The sequence below is a fragment of the Anopheles coustani genome, chromosome 2 (assembly GCF_943734705.1).
Source record: "Anopheles coustani chromosome 2, idAnoCousDA_361_x.2, whole genome shotgun sequence".
Lineage (NCBI taxonomy): Eukaryota > Metazoa > Arthropoda > Insecta > Diptera > Culicidae > Anopheles > Anopheles coustani.
Genome location: NC_071289.1, coordinates 7,839,150 through 7,857,903, shown reverse-complemented (window position 1 = coordinate 7,857,903; position 18,754 = coordinate 7,839,150). Strand labels below are relative to the sequence as shown.

General features: G+C 47.6%; 1 protein-coding gene across 2 annotated transcripts in view; it reads right to left on the bottom strand.

Annotated features, from left to right (window-relative positions):
- LOC131265677 (uncharacterized) overlaps positions 1–18,754 on the bottom strand; it is a 197,902-nt gene that overhangs the window by 58,821 nt on the left and 120,327 nt on the right. For both annotated transcript variants that reach the window (XM_058267969.1, XM_058267970.1), the window contains exon 2: positions 16,190–16,342. In XM_058267969.1, the coding sequence (XP_058123952.1) occupies positions 16,190–16,342 (153 nt within the window). The remainder of the gene's footprint in view (positions 1–16,189; positions 16,343–18,754) is intronic.

Below are 18,754 nucleotides of genomic sequence, written 5' to 3'. Positions count from 1 at the left end.
GCCGGGAGAAAAGGACGACTATGATCGGGTCGGCAGGCAGCATAAGACGCGACGGGCTCGATCACGGCCGATTCTCACCGAGTGTGACATGATTTGACGGTAAAAAGGAGCATGTTTTCTCGCCTGCATCATAATCTGATAAGCTTTTATGTCACCTTGCTTCGTACACTGCCGGAGCACATACATACTTCTCTCGGTCGCTTCGCTGCCAGAACCGCGCGCGGGACCTCCGGGAGATTCTAAGGCCGCCCAGCGCACACACAAACATAAACACACCCACACCCACACATCCTCCCGGGGAGGACCCACTTTTTCCGGTCGGAACTACGAACGGCGCGTGGTTGTTTTCGGCTCGATATCTTTCGACGGCGGTGCACAAAATGAAGAGAAGGCAGCACCGGCAGGAGGAAAAATAAAACCTCCAACGTCTTTCCGACATTGCACGCTTGCAGAAAAAAAAACGGTTCGTTGGCGTTGGCTCGGAGGATGATTTACGACATTTCTTAATCTGCCCATCGACCGTCGCCGCCGTTTGCCTTGTTTTTCACGTTTTTCGCTTTCCGTTTTGTCGCTATCGACCACGAGGTCTGTGTATGTGTATGCACAGATCGAAAACGGTTTCATTCCTTTGCAACAGATTTTCATTCCTTTGCAGCCCAACCTCGGGGTTTATTCCTCTGTGTAGCAATAAAAGAAAAATGAATCTGCACAGAAAAGTGCAACTCCTACAACACCTACACGCATTCTCGCGGCACGAACGGGCCTGTGTGTCTTTGTGTATGTGTTTGCCAATACGTATGAAGGATATTTTTATGACTGCATTCGAAACGCACGTCGTTGTCTTGCAGCACCCACCCCGAATGGTAGGCATGATGGGGGAAAGATTATCAACCCCTGATGGCATTCCGGAAACGGCGAAAGAACCCGAAAGGGGAGGCTCCGTACGTCGGGGCGGGATAATATAAAAGCCAGCTTCTCGTCACCCCCATCTTTTCCTCCTCACAAGCCACCGGGGCTGAGGGGAGATCGATCAACCATCAGACTGACGGAATGCACACTCAGACACGCAGTCGTAGACGTAAACAATTTCTTGCCATGCCAAGATTCTGTCGAGAGCACGCGACCGCCCCGGGGTCGTACTGGGTGTCTCGACGCGTCTTGGAGCGAACTCAGGAGGTTATTGTTTATCTTTATCTCGGTCTGTGCGTTAAAAGAAAGGCATGTTCTGACCTCACATGCTCTCGCGGTGGTGTTTGCGAGCGGTGAGGGGTATGCTAATAAAAATATGAAATTTGTAAATATGCATTTATTTTCCATTATTCTGACGGAGGAATCGCTTTTGAAACATCGTTGATTCTTGCGTTAGAAATCGGAAACAACTAACTGGGAATACCAGAAGGTGGATTTACAAAGTTATTACTCATGTAAACTCACGGACATAATTAGTCAGGATAAACAGAAGATTCAAGAAAATACAGTTTATAGCTGACATTCATTGGTTGTTTCAACCTGAACCGAATCACCTGAAGTCTATCCTGGATTCAACCTTCTTTGGTATCTCTTGCTAAAGGTCCAAAGATATCTTTGCATATTAAAATAAAGAAATAGATGGCGAATGATCGGTGGATGATTATCCGCGAACTGAAGGCTGAAGGAATCGTGCTATCTGAGCAATATTGCCGATGATGATGATGGTGTTTTGCATATCGACGCAATTCAGCAGAAACCCCTAACGCCACACGAACACACCGACAACGGTTCGGTCAATCACCGCGAGTATAAAACTCATCCTGTCACTCACTCCATCGCATTAGCCGCGAGTTGATGGTACTCCTTAGGGCGGTTGGAGACGCGAGAGCGGAGTGCCTGTTAACGCCTGCATACATCGGTAAGGTGCCATAGACGCCACAAGAATCGTTCAACCGACTCCGCAAAAGCCGCATAAGCATAGCATACGGTTCCGGTGGAATACAACCCCGGACCGCAATAAACCGCGTGGCAGAAGAAGAAGCAGAGAAGAACACACCGCGCTGATGATGACTGGCCGGGAATGATAAGTGGTGATTGTGTGATAATATGGTAAAGACGTGTACGCATATCGGGGAAGCAACGCACCCGGAGGAGACAGGCGGGGCCGCTCGCGATCGGTCGGTGAAGATAAAATGCCAACCGAATGATGCAAGACGCAAATACTGACACGCAAATGGCGAACCGAGGACGATTCTGGCGTTCGTTCTGAACGTCGTGACGAGATCTCCACCGCAGCGAGAGGAATCGATTCGCGTTGGACTGAGGAACCACAATCAGGGATTGGTTAATGTCCGGCAACAGAGAGTGAGAGAGGAAGACTTATATGAACTCTGTTTAACGGTGTTTTGTAAATTTATATGGTTCGCACACGATCTCTTAGTTGGCATTGTCTTTGCGATATCATAAAGCGTTTATCAAATATCAATGAACCATACTTGGTAGGCTATCGGAGTCAAACCCGATGGGGAGCTCTTAGTGAGGAGGACGAGAAGAACGTATTAAGTATCCACTTTAAGATTTTTATTACCAATAACTCATTCGTCACCGCGTGCACGTTCTGTTCCCACGCAAGTTTCTGCTGCGATCGACAACAGTAACACCACCGGAACGTTGTTCAAAATCCGCACGGACCAACGGAGGAACCCGGCCGAAGACAAACAAACAACAATCCCATGTTCAGCCGAACACGCGTACGCGAAGTACCGGTACATATGGTGTCATTTCTCTACACCTCTCGTCCTCAGCACGGTGACCTCAGGATCTCTTCCCTATCAAATGACCGCCCAACCCAACACCCCCCTCAACAGGACTGTCCCTCCCGTCCAAGGGGCGGAACCAACGATCAATTTTTGTGCGAGGCGATGTTCGTTCCCTTCCCTTTGCACCGGACCATGTCGCGAGGCGAGACGAGATGTTCCACACCCAAACCCGGGGCCGTCCATAAATGGGGCCCGTGTAGTGAATGAATAATTTTTCTCAGGTACATACAACCACCATCGCGCCGGGACCTTGTGAGTCGCCCCCCTCCCCGCGCGGGTGCGTCCTACTCCTTCCTTTTGTGTGCCTTGACCATGGTATCGCGGATTTTGTACACGGGTGTCGGAGCAAATCCTGGTATCACACCTCGTGTTGTCGATGGCGTGCCCGGTCGAGCAAAGACCCCCATGAGCCATTGCGCCAATATTGTGTCATTTTCGAGTCCATACGAATACGGTACGGTACGACGAGAACCGTCCGCTTGCGAGGACGCTTACGTGAACCAATAATACACGAGCGGATAGTGTGCATGTACCACCATGTACTTGTCATTCCCTCAATTCTCTCGTCACAGCGCCCTCTGTCGATGCTATAAGGTAACTACATTTCTCGTAGAGCATTGGCCATGACGCCCTTTCTAGCTCGTTTCATCTCCATCGTACAAGTGCAGACGGCGCCCGAGTGAGTGAGTCATTTGATAAATATTTCAGCAAGCTGCGCTACTCAACCGGCACCGGATATTAATTTTATATTTTCAGCGCCTCCGTTGGGACTCCTTGTGGACCTCCTTGGGCCTAATCAAAAACAGGTCCGCTCAAAGTAGTGTGTTATTGACGGAAATACCTCCGCACGAGGGTACGCGTCGACACTTGTCTTTCTCCGATTTTCTGTTTCCAGGAATGAGCCTAACAACCCTTCGTTACTTCTACGTTGCGTAAGATGTTCTTTATGGAACTGAACGCTAGAGCCGAAGATATCCAAGCCTCAGGTCTCGACTGCGACCATCTGCTGCCGCACGGTAGCAACACCGTAGTGCTAATGACTGACAAGCGTAATAGCGTGGCATAAGACTATGGTGTATGTGTGCCTACCGTTCATGTAAGTGCTTCCCAAAACTGAAGATTATCGTTAACACGTATCACGATGCCGCGCTTCCCGTGCACCTGCGCGCCTTCCGCTTCCTTCTGCGGTACAATCGAGTCAGCATTTTGTCGGGCCCATCTCCCGCTTCGGGAGCGGAGAGATATTTTTAATCTACGTCCCTTGTTGTATATGCCCCGTGGCATGTCGGATTCCATATCCCGCCACTCCGGCAGATGATACCGCTGCGCAATGCATTTTCCGCTACCGGATGTGCTTGACACACGGGTGTGTTTTCAACCTCTGATCTTAACGGATGCACTTTACTTCGAAAGGGAGTGACTAAAACCGAACGGGCGTAAACGGTTGGGGAATGCTTGAACCATTCTTGAGGTGCAGGAAGCAAAAGCGTGGTAGACGAGGAGGCACGGTAGACTCGCTTCAGCTTGAACGCAGTGCATAACGAGTGTGGCAAGATATGCAGCAGGTACCACCATCGGCATGACGCCACGGACCGACGGCTTCCATATTTTTCGCGTTCGCCTCGAGCTCCCGCATCCGCTGCTGCAACCTGATTCTGCTGATAATACCTCCCCGGGAGCCGACGCTCGCTGGCGGTGGGGGCCAGACCACCAAGAATGGTCGGATATGACAAGCACGGGATGCGATGCATCGCGTTGCACGCCTTGCCCCCCATCGTCCCCCCGTTGGCTCTTTCACGTGCGTGAAAGGAAGTGAAATAAAATATTCTTTAAATAGATTAAAAACATCTGGATTGCAATTTATCAGCCCGGGTTCGGTGGACGGTTTATACTCCGCGTCCCCGGAGCGCCGGGCGGGAAAGAGACCAAAACCTTTGCCGTCCCGCGACGTATGGCGCGGCGTCTTATGCGTCAACCGATTACGATCACCCGCCGCTTCGTGCACAAATACGTTCCCGTGGTGGTGGTTGGAAGAAAATCTGGCTTGCGGGCACGGATCGGTGGAAGCAAATGAGATTTGGACCGTTTGATAATGAACACATTACGGATCGGAACGGCGTGTTCCCTTGAAGAAGCCCCCGGTGCCGACGTTCGTCGAATCGGAGATAATAATTTCAACGGAACGCCATGGCGAACAGGCGAAAAGAACGTTTCGAATTTTAACTCGCACTCGACAGAGGGAAATTAATTAACATACGAAAGCCCGGGTCTAATGTAATAAATAATTGCGATGCAATGAGATTGTTTATTTTTAAATTTGACTCGTTTGACAATCATCAAAGACTGGGAGATTTATGGCCATCATCTGTTTGAATGTTTGGATGAATTTTAGGAAAACCCCTAGCACTTGTACAAGATTTAGACCACAGAAAGCTTCCATACTGAACTTAAAGTTTATCTCTAAGCCGGTTAGTTCTTCAAAAAAGCATTGCTATATTTTCCCACAGATATTTAGACACAAACGATACAAAACTCCCCCGAAATGTGGGTCATCGTCTTATGTCGGCATGGATGCAGCAATGCTCGAGAGATACGAGGTTTCGCCTTTTAATGCTTATCAAACGAGATCGGGTCGAGGTCAACCCCCCAATTGGTTCGAATCGATTGCCGGCCGTGCTGCAATTGACAGTGCACCACCGTATTGGCCCCTCCCGCAACGAAAGAAGAGCGTAAAAGAGCTGCGGCAAGCAGAAGCAAATTGCCGCAAATGCTGCTGCACTCCCGTCGTCGTTGTTCGAGCGGGCAAAAAGAAACCTCGCACTCAGAATCGAGCGCAACGGAGCCGGCAAACATTGTGTCGCATTAGCAGCAGCGGATGCACAAATATAAGTGCGCTGCAGATCTTCTCGGTAAGGCCATTAGACACACTGCTGCTGCTGCAGCCGTGGCATTCGGGGCCCCGGCCGACACGTTACGGATGATAAAGACGCAGCGAGAGCGATGATTTTATCTCGTCGGGGAAGCAGCAGGCAGATGGAAAAAGATGGGCGGCAAAAAAAAAGCAGCAGATGATATCGGCAAGGAAGAAGGAGCCAGGAAAAACTTGACCAAGCAGCGGGCGCTCGGCGGATGAACTTTGCCTTCGGTGCAGCGGGCAAAAAGGGACGCCACCATCTGCTTCTCTTCCTAGCAGCTTAAAGGGAGGTTAAAAATAGTTGCACTTCGTGCACTATCAGCACCGAAAAGGAAGGCGATTTGATGCACTGCAGAGCCAAAACGCCGAACGTGCTGCATGATGATGCGACGGACGTGTGTGAGGGCGGAAACCGTCGAATGTGACATCGATTTATTGCCACCGTTGGTCCGTCGGTTGGGCGAGTTTCGAGACTAATCCGCTTCGGTGTGCTGGCTGTTATCGATAAGCTAATTTGGTGCAGCGGGTTGCAATGAAAATAGCCTTCATTTTCACACTATCGACCGATTCGCGAGGCGAGATCTAGGATGCACGTCGGAATGGCAGGGCGTGCGCCAGATTTTGTCACTTGACCGAACGAGCGTTGGCCCTAATCGAAAGACGTCGAAGAAACCAACTGCATGCGATGGTGGGTGTCATAGATAAGGATGCAGGTTGCTAACAATAGACGAACGCATTCCTTCTGGTACTTTGTTGATACAGAACAGACTAATCCGAAGCCAACATCTGTTTTATAGAAAAACAAATAACTTAAGACACAAATAAACAAAATAAACAAAGCTCCATCGATTTGGAGAACCGATTTTGAGATGATAAGAACTTGTACTTAGTCAAAATAAGATCAGATTTTGAAATGTATCCATTAAAAGTAAACATTTTGAGGCTGATTTTTAAGTCAAAACTGATTTACTTAAAAGGTTAAATTATAGTAATGTATTCTTCAGTCAATTTTACAGTCTACATGTACTCTTGATAAACCAGCAAATGATATGCATGTGTAAATGCCCTTCCTGCCAGACAATGACCTCACCTTTTCCCTCACAAGAGACCATCAACCGTGACTCATTGTAAATGAAACATTTTCAAGTATCTCTGATAGCGAAGGAATTACACGGTGTGGCCAACGTCGCACACCATCATCATCCCTTCGCACGCACCGACGCAAACACAAAACAAAACCCAAAACCCCCAAAGGGGGCGAAAACGTGCAGTGATTTCTTGTTTATATGCAAATACGGTTAATTTATCGTTCAGAACGTCGGTGCACGATCGCAAACAACTCGCACTCGGTGAGGGGATTAGGGCGAAAACGGTGTCTGGGTTTTGGAGTTTGGGCGGTGGAGGGACTGCAGCAGCTCCAACTTCAAAACCCTTCAAGGAAGCCAACCACAAACCCTGGAGATGATCATGCAAATGTGGTACTGCTGCCCGGTATGCGGTCCGCCGCTATCGCCGTGATTGGATTGCCGTGAAAAATCGTCCTAGATCTCGACGGCTCCGATAAGCCGGCTGCGTTGGCCGTAGCTGTACGCAAAAGCAGCCTCACGTGTATCGCGCTGCGTCTCTTCCTGTGCTGTACCGTTCCGCCATTTCGTCATTTCCATAAATTCGCCCGCCCAACCACCCCCGGGGGTCTACACCGGGTTCCTCCAGAGATTCCCCCAGAATATGGGCTGGATAAGACAAAGTTCCACAAAAGTGGAGGTACGAAAGAGATTAATCCAAAGTCTCTCGGAAAAGGTCTGCCAATGGTTGACCGGGAAAAATGCGGGAGTGTCAAGCGCCACTGATACGCGCCGAGGGCCGGTACGGTGTGGTGTGTTGTGGCGACAACTCGCATACATTCGCGTCGCCATCGCAAACCGCCCACGCAAACAAAACTGTAGACGCAGCAGCGTGAGTTCCCCATAACTGCCAACACTGGGGTTCGTTCTTCGAATGGGGAGCTGGGCAGAAGGATCCAGGAACGAGGTCTCCGTTTCGAGAACTCGTGGAGCGCCTGTGTATGAATGTGTACAAATAAGGTTTCCAGTAATTGCACTTATGGGAAAACCCATCGGGAGAGCGAAACCCTACGCTCGGGGACCCCCGGCGCAATTGGTTTGGAGATTTGCACCGAGTGCAGCGACGTTTTGCAGACTCCGAAGCGCATTTTGCACGACTTCATTGCCTTCCTCTCCACGCTCATGTTGGCGCGGGTCAGAAATGGCGATCCCAACTGGCGGCAGACACGCGAGAATCGGACATGAGGAAGGTGGCGCTGGCGGGTACGATATCGGCGGATGCCATGCTGCCGTTTCTGGAGAAAAAGAGGTCGGCGTCAGCTTAAAAATGACTGAAGCGATAAAAACATATGAATTAGTGCCAATTAGAGTGCCAATAAATTGTGATAAACGCGTAGTCGCACTGTGCCGGCTCTCTTAGTGGCACATGAATGTTTGTATATGTGTGTACACGCGGTGGGCGATATATCCCACCGAGTCTCTCGGGTGCAGTGCACCACCGACCCGGTCCACCCGTCTACCAACAGCAAACTAACCCATTCGGTACCAAAGTGCACCCTACCGTTAGGAGTTACACATGCGATTTAGAACATCCCGAAAGATTTGCGAGGGAGTTGGTGTGTAACCGTTAGGGGGAACGGAAAGGCAGAGACTCTCGGGTGACATTCGGGATACGGCGAGGATAACATCATCTCTCCCGTGGGGAAAGGCAGTCGCAGATTTCGAGACAGTCGTAGACACCGAGAACGAGGACCGTTTGCTCGACGCCATCCGCACCTCGATGATGCTCTAGGGAGGTAAGGTAGTCCTCACAAATTCGCATTCGCCGTACGACGATTGGCGATCGGATTAAGGAAATCTCGACGACGACGACGCAGAACAACTGCCGCGATGGCGATGGCTTTTCGCAACTTGCGGAGGTTTATCAGCAGGAGACTGCAAGTCGATCTCAATTTATGCACAATGCGATAGAGTCGCTGCATGAGCCGGTCGGGAGCACGGATCTTGAGCCTCTAGCCCGTGGAACGGAGGTGACTGTTGGCTGGTAAAGCCGTACGTACGGGTTCATTAGCAGACTATAATTAAAATAGCAGCAGTTCAACGCGGGGAATCAATTACTTCGCCCACAGCATAGACACTTTCAAGACAACGAGATAATCGATAAGTGTACGATATACGTGGAGCTAAATCTCAAAACACAATAAATTGGTAGTATTTTGTGTGTCTTATGGTACTAGAGAATAACAATAACAGCATCCAAGAGGATTGACTCTTAATGTTTGAAACCCAATTCTGAACTTTACTCTCAATGTATGAATCTAATGAAAAAGTTACTACTTTCAATCCAACTTCTCTTTCCGATGAACAAATATCTTGCCGATAAACTCTCTACCCAACTTATCCCAATTACAGCTAAAGTTAAGCGACAGCTCCACATACTTCCATTGCTTACCACAAATCTTTCCCAGAATTCATCAAATTTGTTGTGATTTCTAGAACCTCGACCCACGTGGCAAAACCTGGCGTCAGACAATGTTTCGTCGTGATCAACACCGACGTCGAGAGAGATATTCCGTCGTTCCGTCGTTAGTCGATTACGGCACACACACTTCGCCCATCATTAGAGGTTGGAGCGGCGCGCGGAGCCAACTAATCAAATAAACTTTCCGGGTGTTCCGCAGAACTCGGAATTGTGTTAGAAAACGGCACAAAGAAATGGTTTACACTACATCGACGCGATCTCTGCGAGCGAGCTGTGTCTCAGCGGTTTTATTTCTTTTCTTACGCTGCTCAAAACGACGACGAGGATGATGATGATGATGGATTCTTCCTTGAAGCATCGTGTGGGCGGACGGAAAGACACGTCATATTTACAGCCTCTGCTCGGACCGTTCCCTTTCCCGTGACCAAAGGGCCAGAGTATGAGGTTTTTTCTGCCCGAAACGGTGAGACGACTTTGCAGCCATACGAGTATCACGTGAACGGAAAACATGATAAATCGCCGTTTGGCCCAGGCGGATATACGATACCGTGGACTATATGGATCAAACAGTGATTGATTGTTAATAGAAATCGGATTCTTCCCGACGCAAGTCCGCCATTCCGCCTCCGGTTATGTTTCCATCCTGCTTGCGCTACGTGTAAGCGTGGGTTTATGAAATAGATTTTTTTTTTTTGGTGTGTTGGAGCTCAATCAACTCCAGCACTAAAATTGTTCCACATTCGATGGCTGCCTGTTTCCAGTTCATTCTTTTCCTTTCCGTAGAATTTGAGTCGACAAAATAAACCATTACTTCATAGGCCGCGTGTCCCACCTTCGATGTTTGGCGAAGACGATGGCAAGGAAGATGGTCATCGCGTATAACCCGTCCCCCCCTCCGTCTTTTGCCGTCTCTGTTGCAATGGTATGAAAAATTACCATTTCGATAGACGCACTGAATCATTTCGTCGTCTTAGGCCAGCTCCAAACGTGGCCGGACACATAGCTCATGCGGTGTGGTCTAAGAGCTAATGTCCCACCCAGAGATTGGCGTGGATGGGCGCATTATGGAAGATCCGGACATTGGAGTGGATCATTTATTTTCGGTCGCACGCGACACCCTTGCGCACACTCTCGTATATCAAACTAAGTTGTGACAGTTGGGAAATTAAATGTCCCTGCGCTTCGGCGCTTTAAAATGGTCTCCGGGTGAGAATCGGAGAACGAAGTCACCTAAAGTCGCCCCCAAGTATGTAGTACTCCGCAGCCTGGGAGCGCAAGCGATCGATTTTAAAATAACCCCGCCACCGGGAGAGTGTTTGGCGCGAATCCGGAACGATCGATGGCCCTAATATAGCCGGTCGTGACAGCGTTCATATTTATCTATGATGGACGCATTTTGGATGGAGGCATTCGGCTCGGGTGGGGACGATCGGCGGAGGGAATGGCGCGCAACACACTTAATGAATCGAGGGCAATTAATTAAGTCTGGCTCTGGTCTGATCCCACACGGGGAGATTGCTGCCAGGGCACTCTCGCACGCGGTTCGAGAGCCCTGGTATCAGCCCGGGTAACGCTTGGTAACGACCATGGATGATCTTCGCATGTTATGGACTATCCAAAATGCACGATTTCGACGAGCTTGCGCAACCGGCTGACGAAGTTCTTATCTCCTTCGGGCCGCGTAAAATAAACGTATCTATTTCGATGCAAAAGCTGAAAACGAAAACGTGACAAGTCGTCTCACCCCCGCCGTTGTTGTGTCGGAGAGCGTCAACGGTTTTATCAAAAAAAGCGTGACAAGTCCCGAAACTTTAAGTACCACTTGAATATTCGGTCCAGAGGAGAGGAACAAAAAACCTACACACGACCCCCTCGAATGGTTTAACCTGAAACGATCCTCCATGTTGAACATCGGTCGTGAGGGACTAAGCGAAAATTTGAATGTAAACCTTCCACCGCCCCTTTCCCATTGTTCACGGTGAGAGATCGGTCATCAAACATCATTCTCCATTACTCGTCCATTTTTCCTCGCTCTCCCCCCCCTCGCTATCTTTTTCCGTTCATTGTGATAACACACCACAACCACCAACCGTCACTTTGTAGCCCTCACGCCAAGAGCCGCCATTTCGTCGTTTTGGTTGTAATTTTAATTAAATTTGATGACCGAACGCATGGCGAAACCTTTTCTCGCATTCGCGTTCCGGTCATCTCCCGTCCCTTCCCTCGACATCGACAACACTTTTCCGCCTTCACTGATCACGTGGTAGATCAAAAAACCCACCTTTTCCCTTTCGCCGTCGTGCAGGGCTGTGCTTTCCCCCCCTCCCTTACACCTTTTCGTTTCTCGATCGCTCGCAGTAGATATTTTGAAATCGAGCCGAAAACCCATGAAAAGGATCAGCGAACTGCGACGATTTTTCTATCTGAAGCTAGGAGGGAACCTCCAAAAGCTGCGTGCGTCTCTCTTTCCTCCGAGCGCTCCTAGAGAGGTTTATTCATGTCTCAGAGGTTGTAATGATTTCGTTTCATTATTTTTTTTTCGTTCGCTTCCCAAAGTCGTCTGCTGGGGAGGGGGTTTCTTGATTATTTTTTATGCTTGGTCATGTTCCGGACGGCTGATAGTCGGTCGATGGAACCCGTGAATAATCGAGCCAAAACCATCATCTGGCGGCGATCTGGGTTTGGGATTGAGTGAGTTAATTCGAAGCTTAGAAAACTTTATTTTAATCCATCGATTTGATGGTCGCAAACATCTGCCAATCGAGTCCGAGAGTGGTAAGTCTTTTGCTTGAGACGGTGGATTTTTATCATATGAAGTTTACATCATTCTAAAACGAAGAAATAATTGTTTTAGTCTGGCCATCATCATTCTATTGATCATTCTATTGAACTGCAGTAGTACACAGATAAAATTTAAAATAATTTAAAGCAAAAGCACATGGAAATTCCCCATATTTACTCCAACATCCGGCCAGGCCGGGGACAGATGATCACGGGGACTTAACAAATTCGGACCACGGTCGCGAAAAAGGGGTTCACGAGAATCGTGTTTGCGTATCCATTATCGTCGGTGCGCATCACCGGCCAATAGCCACCCGGGAGAGCTTAGGTCTCGCTGGGCCGCCACCACCACCAAGCGCAGAGACCGGTGGTGAATTTTCAATTAATATGCAAATCGAAGCGACTCCCGGCCACGCATACAACCCGGACACCCATCCTCCCTGACAAAATGAAAATAAAAGAAAAACAAACGATCGGCTCAGAATCCGGTCGGCCATTGGCATTTTGCCGTGACGCCATCGTCCACCCTGTGGGGGGCTGGGAAACAGAAAAACCGGAAGGCGATGATGCTAAATAGATAATGGGTTGTAGGTGCGTTAGGGGGTGGGGTGCACAGGGATGGCTAGAGCTCGAGGCGACACACAACGCGAGTACATGCTCGTTCGTGTGAAAACTAAATGAACTTCAGAAAGGTACAAGAATCCCCCAACTCTCGGAATTGTCCTTCTGGAATTATCCTTTATCGACTTGAATATCCTAAAGTATCCGGTTATCCGGAAGTTTATTGAAATGTTATGACTCGTTTTTATGGAAACTTTCAAGCATCACTCCAAGGCATCATCTAACATCCACAAATGAACAATCTGTAGGTCTTCTTTTCTTTCATGAAACAGGACGAATCAGCCAAAATCCAGTACGTTAACGGATCATTAAACGAGAGTCGCTCGGACTACGGATCAAAATAAAATGACAATTGATGACCGAGTTCAAACCAACGAGCATGGAGGAAGGGGGAGGACGCATAAAATCCCCTAGATGAAAACCTTTTCCACTCGATTGAAGACTTCGCGATTTCGCGCGAGAACCCAACCGCCGTTCGAGCGAAACGAATCGAAAAATAGAGAAGGATCGATCGTACTGCTCTCCTATCGATCGAAACCCATTTTGAGACATCGACGACGAAAACAAAAATAACAGAAAAAAACATTGGATTATGATTAATGGTGTGCCATTTGTGCCGCAGTTCCCGTTTTCCACGCTTCCCCATACCGCCGGACGGACGATTTGCTTGGCTCGATTGATTTTGAAAACATTCTGAGAAATGTCACACCCACTTGCGACCGACGGTGATTACACCCGACGATCCAGTGGAAAATAAGTCCGTTGATCGGACTATTTTTTTGCCTCCAACCTTCTTTTCGCCACCTTCATCCGGAAGGCGAAAAGGAGGGGATTGATTTTAAAGCTGAGAAAAGACGAGTTTGTTCGTTAAACTCGGTTTGGATTGAAGATGTTTATGATGGCATTTTTTTCCGGTACCTTCGTGTGGACAACAAATTAAGAGGAACATGTTGGTGTTTAAAAACGAACGATATACTTTTTCAGCTGCCACCGGCTAGAGAGAACGAGCTCGAAATAATCTGAGTGTGGGAAAGGATAAAAACATCACAGTTCGTCATGTTTCAACTAGATGCTATACGGTTATTTACATTCTTTCAAAGTTTTGGAGTTAGAAGGAATTCCTCATTATTTAAATTGTATTAGAAATAAAACTACACTTAACAGTAAGTACAGCCTAACAACATTTGGTATTTTGTTTAACTCAATAAATATCCACATTTTAAATCGAACTCAATATTTTTTAAACTTCTTGCAATAAACTCTAGCAGACAAGGGATTGATAAAGTAAAGTTCTGTTGGGGTAGGGACGCAAACGCACAAGAACGTCCAGGCCGTTTTCTCTAAGGCGTTAGCAAACATTTGTGCAATATATTCACCGTGCATGCATGCATCGTTTGCAATGCAAAGTGCATTCACCAAGTGCAGGCACCGTCACGAAGCAAGCGCGATTTCATAGTTTTCTGCGGTTCAAGATGCACATCCGCGAGAACTTCGAGGTCCGATTCTCCATCAGGTTCGTTCCATGCGGTCCTTTTTCCTTGCCTGTAACAACCGATGCCGACGCCACGATCGTTGAACCTCGACACATCACATAAACAAACGTCAATGTTGCTCAATATTTGAAGAAGTGTCGTATGCATTCTCTCGTTCTCTTTCACTCCCACATTCTTCGTCATCGGCACGGATAAAATCAGATGCACTCTACGATAGCACGTGCAGGGCTACGGAAAGGTGGACATGGGAGGCAACTGCCAACACAAGAAACCAGCGGCTTTCGTCGCATGCCGGTGTTCTTTTTTTGTGTTTTACTAAGCCCATAAAATGTGCCAGAAACAAATCATCTCCGCGTGAGACAAAGACAAAGAACCGGCATTTAACGAAACGTTCAAGAACCTCCCAGCGGGAAGACGATGCATCGAGGAACGTGCGCTGAACGAAGGGAAAGACGAACGAAAGTATGATATTCAAATGATGCACATTTACATGTTGTTTGTATTTATATATCACTTCTGCAACGCGTTACACACACGCACACACATACACATGACGAGCAGTAGGATGGTGTCGTATCAGGAAAAATAAAGTTGCATTATCGAGGTCCCAAACGGTTAGTCGCCTGCCACCGCCAACTCTTGCTGCGAAGACATTTATTTATTTATTTATTTACGTTCTAGCGTTCGTTGCGCTCGCGAAACATGCGCGAGTGTGCGATTCGTGCGTTTGCTTTGTTTGCCACCCCACGGAATGCATTTTTGCATCTTTCCTGTTTACTGAACGGGGTTTCAGTAAGCAGTTTTCTAGTCGATGGAACACGTGTGTGTTAGGAATCAAAAAATCAATTATTTATTATTTTATACATGATTAGAACGAGCTGCATTCGATTTGTAAATGCTTTGATTTCAAAAGATGGTCCCTTCGACGCCTTCATGGAGTGATAGTGATATAGTTTTACAACCTCCATGCGATCAGCCAAACCCCAGAGTACAGTAAATTCTAACCTCTGCAATATACACATCATCAATCAATCTAAGGACATCGATTCCCCATTGCCGCAGCAAGAACTCACGAACGAGGTCACCAAAGGAACCGTTTGGCTCACACAATCCCACAAATAAATCGCGGAACAAAGAGAAGTAGAGCAGCTGTAAGCTATTATTATCAAAACTATCGCTAGCAAAAGCTACCTGCGTCTGCTGTTTCGTCCTTTCAGCCGCTATATAGCAATGTTACACCATTTGCAACACGCGAACGCAATTTACCTCTGATCGAGTTTAGTCGATAATCGGCAGTCCTGATATGTATTGCAGGGTCGGCACGTTCAGACTGAGGCGAATAAAATGTTGCGGGCTTTATTTATTCCCTTCGGCGGCGAAAACTGCTACATTGTGCCGATGATAAGTTGAGGCTCATTATTTGTAACAATCGAGAAAATGTTACCGATACCAAATGGTCACATTCGGTCAATCGGACGTAGGTAAAGTTTTGCCCATGTCTCTTAGGTTACCTACTAGCAAAATAGGCTAAATAAACAATATAACTAAATTGTCAACCGTGCTATTTCAATCACCGAACAACGTCCGTCTTAATTTATAGCCATTCATCACACGTCCCGGGGGCTCGAGGTTCTCTTCCAACGTCCAAAAGATCGAAGATAAAACCACCACCAACAAAGTCCCCGGACAAACCAATCCTTCCGGAATGGATCCAAGAAAACCCAACCGGTTAATCGAGACAACGAAGACGACGGCGATGACGGCGGATGACGCTGTTTACTTTAGGTCCGTTTGCTTAAGACCACAATCTGTGGAGGAGACTGTGTGGGATACTGGGCACGGTGGTTTACCGATGAGTTGCAAGCCAGGGAGCCTTTACTTTAGTAACGTCTAAATCACCCGAAAATGACCGGTAGAGTGAGCCGATATCTAAGCCGTTGATATCTCGGTTAGTTCCCCCAAAAAATTTGATGACGACGAAAATGATGCTTGAAGGTTCCTTTAAAAGATCCAGGACCTTCAAAACATGTGTTTTTAATGCTTACCTGTTTACTTCCGCTAAGTTCGGCCGCATAGCTGAGGTAACTCTGCAGGGATTTCTGTGTCCTGTGGGCCACCCGGCGGAACCGATGGCAGGATTCGAGCTGATCGCGACAGGAACTACACACCACCGTCGGCAGGCCATCCTCCGGTGCAATCTGTGGAACAAAATAAGACAAATAGAAGAGAATAAACATGGTGTTCACCAAAGTGGACTAGCATGTAAGCAAAACGTCTCTAAAGATGAATTGAATTTGAAGGTTGAAATGGACAGAGAGGGAGAGAGATGGAGAGAACTCTTCACCGTCGATCCAAAGGGAAGAATTCAGTCTATGAAGATGTTCAGAGATTTACTCTTAATCGCGGCACATTCTTCACCGACGCCTTGCTCCTAACGTGATACGACCGTCCGAGGCTGTACCGACTCTGTCCGAGCTTCCGGCTGATGTCTTTCACACCCATTCAATCCTCGGGCCGGTCAGAACCAACCAGCAAACGGTGAACGAGTTAATCAGAGGCAAGAGAGAACACGCTCGAACCAAAACTGGTTTTTCTTTTCCCGGTGCGGTGGTAAAGTTTGTTCTTCCTAAACCAACAACAACGGACCATGGGCTGGTGCATTCCGGTTTGTGGATAAACGCAAGGTGTTAAGAACGAACTGGAAGAGCATAGAACCAACAGTGAGCGCACGAGGTCTCAAGAATCACTCGAGCGTTTGGTCAATCAATGCAGCGCGAGAAAATGCACCGAACATCCATCGCGGGTGGAAAGCAAAGGGGTTACGAAGAAGATACGCTCGAAAAAACGGGTTTCTCTTCTACGTAAAAAAGCGATTCCCGATGGGCATGGGAAAAGTGTAGGAAAAAAAATCTCCCAACCGAAGGAAAGGAAACGGGGAGTCGAAAATGAGATAAACTACTCCAACGGCGTACAAATTGAATAATGGCAATAATTTTAATCGAGTTAATCGGAAAATGAAACAAAATCACCTTTCGGGGCGCACGCTTCTCCACACCATCCGTTCGTTTCCATTCCGCACGTTCCTTTTTCGCTTATGCCGTCGGTGTTGATGCAATGCCTGGACCAAAGCAACAAACAGGAGGAGCAAAAAGAAGTACCCCAACACAAAAACAGTGCGCAAGCAAATGTTGGGAAAAACCCATCAAATTCAGTTTTTCTCCACCCCCCGGTGTGGGGTTGGGGGAGGGTAAAATAATCGGGAAAGTGAGAGTGTGAAGAAAAATTGGACAAAACTGCGCAATTACGCACGCTCGCGCGCCGAAAGAGGCAGTGGAATGGAAACGCCCGGTCGTTGTTGTTGGTGCGAAAAGGCCTGGTTTTTATTCGAGCAATAGGGAAAGGAGCGGTTTTAATTGCGTAATGTTTGATTATTTGATTTGTTTGATCCGAAGTATGTTTTTTCAGATACTGAAGAGGTTTTTTGGGGGTGCCCATGGCGCAGCGGTAGCGCGAGGAAACACCACACCACAGGTGTGGGAACGAATCTCGAGTCTGGCACCCTCCGGTATTACGAACGGCTGACCACCGATCTATAATATACCGTCTTTCGGTCACACAAACTCTCTTCGGAGAGAGGCCTTGTCCCACTAGGGGATGTCGTGCCACATAAAAAAAGAGGTTTTAGGTTGGTTACCAATCCAGGGTGGATTTAATCAGACAAAATAAAACGTTTCACAAAATAAACGTTGTTTTGTTTTAATTTCTTGAGAAAAAAGAGCTCACAAGTATTTTTACTTGTTACCACACCTTTTTTTTAGATCCTTTGTCAACCTTTCCAACAATCTCACACCTTCTGACCGTTGAACAAAGTGCAAGAGTCGGTTACCATCCCTGTAAACCACCTCGGTTCAAACTGATTGATTGTAGATCCGCGCTGGAAAAGGTCAATTCTGCAAAAGTCGTACTGTCGTAAAAAGTCGTAAAGCCGTCATCATAATCATCATCATCATCGACAAGCTTCCCTTCCACCTCCGGACCGGACGAAAGTAGCGACGACGGAAAAAAGGTTTCGACCGTGAGTCATTTCCAATCGTTCCATATCGGACGTGACGCAGATTTGGCGCCCGAATCGAATCGAGCGCGACTCCCACCTGGATCGGGTCTCGGACCAACCCGTTAATCCCTGACGGAAACGAAGGTTCTTGTTTCTTTATTCGCAGAAATGCACTTTTTTCCTCTAAAGTTTCTTCCAAAGGTACGGTAAGGAGGTCAGCGTGCTGGAATCGGACCTCTTTTACGATGGTAACCTCTGATACCACGGTTTTCAGTCTCTCGTTAGACTGTTGAATGAAAAATTGGACTTTTATGGACACCATTTTAGAGGGCTCCTAGCTTATCAAAGATTTAAATGTTGCCAGTGGAAGATAATCGACCAACAACATGACATACTTTAGGAGTAACAACACTTCACTCGAGGTCGAGAGTTTACCCTCGATCCGACCTCAAATAAATAAAAGGCACAATTTCTCCAACTCTGCACGAGAAGAAATACGCTTCAATAGAAATAGAAATCACACGACTGCATTTCATCGGAATCGATTTCGAACCCC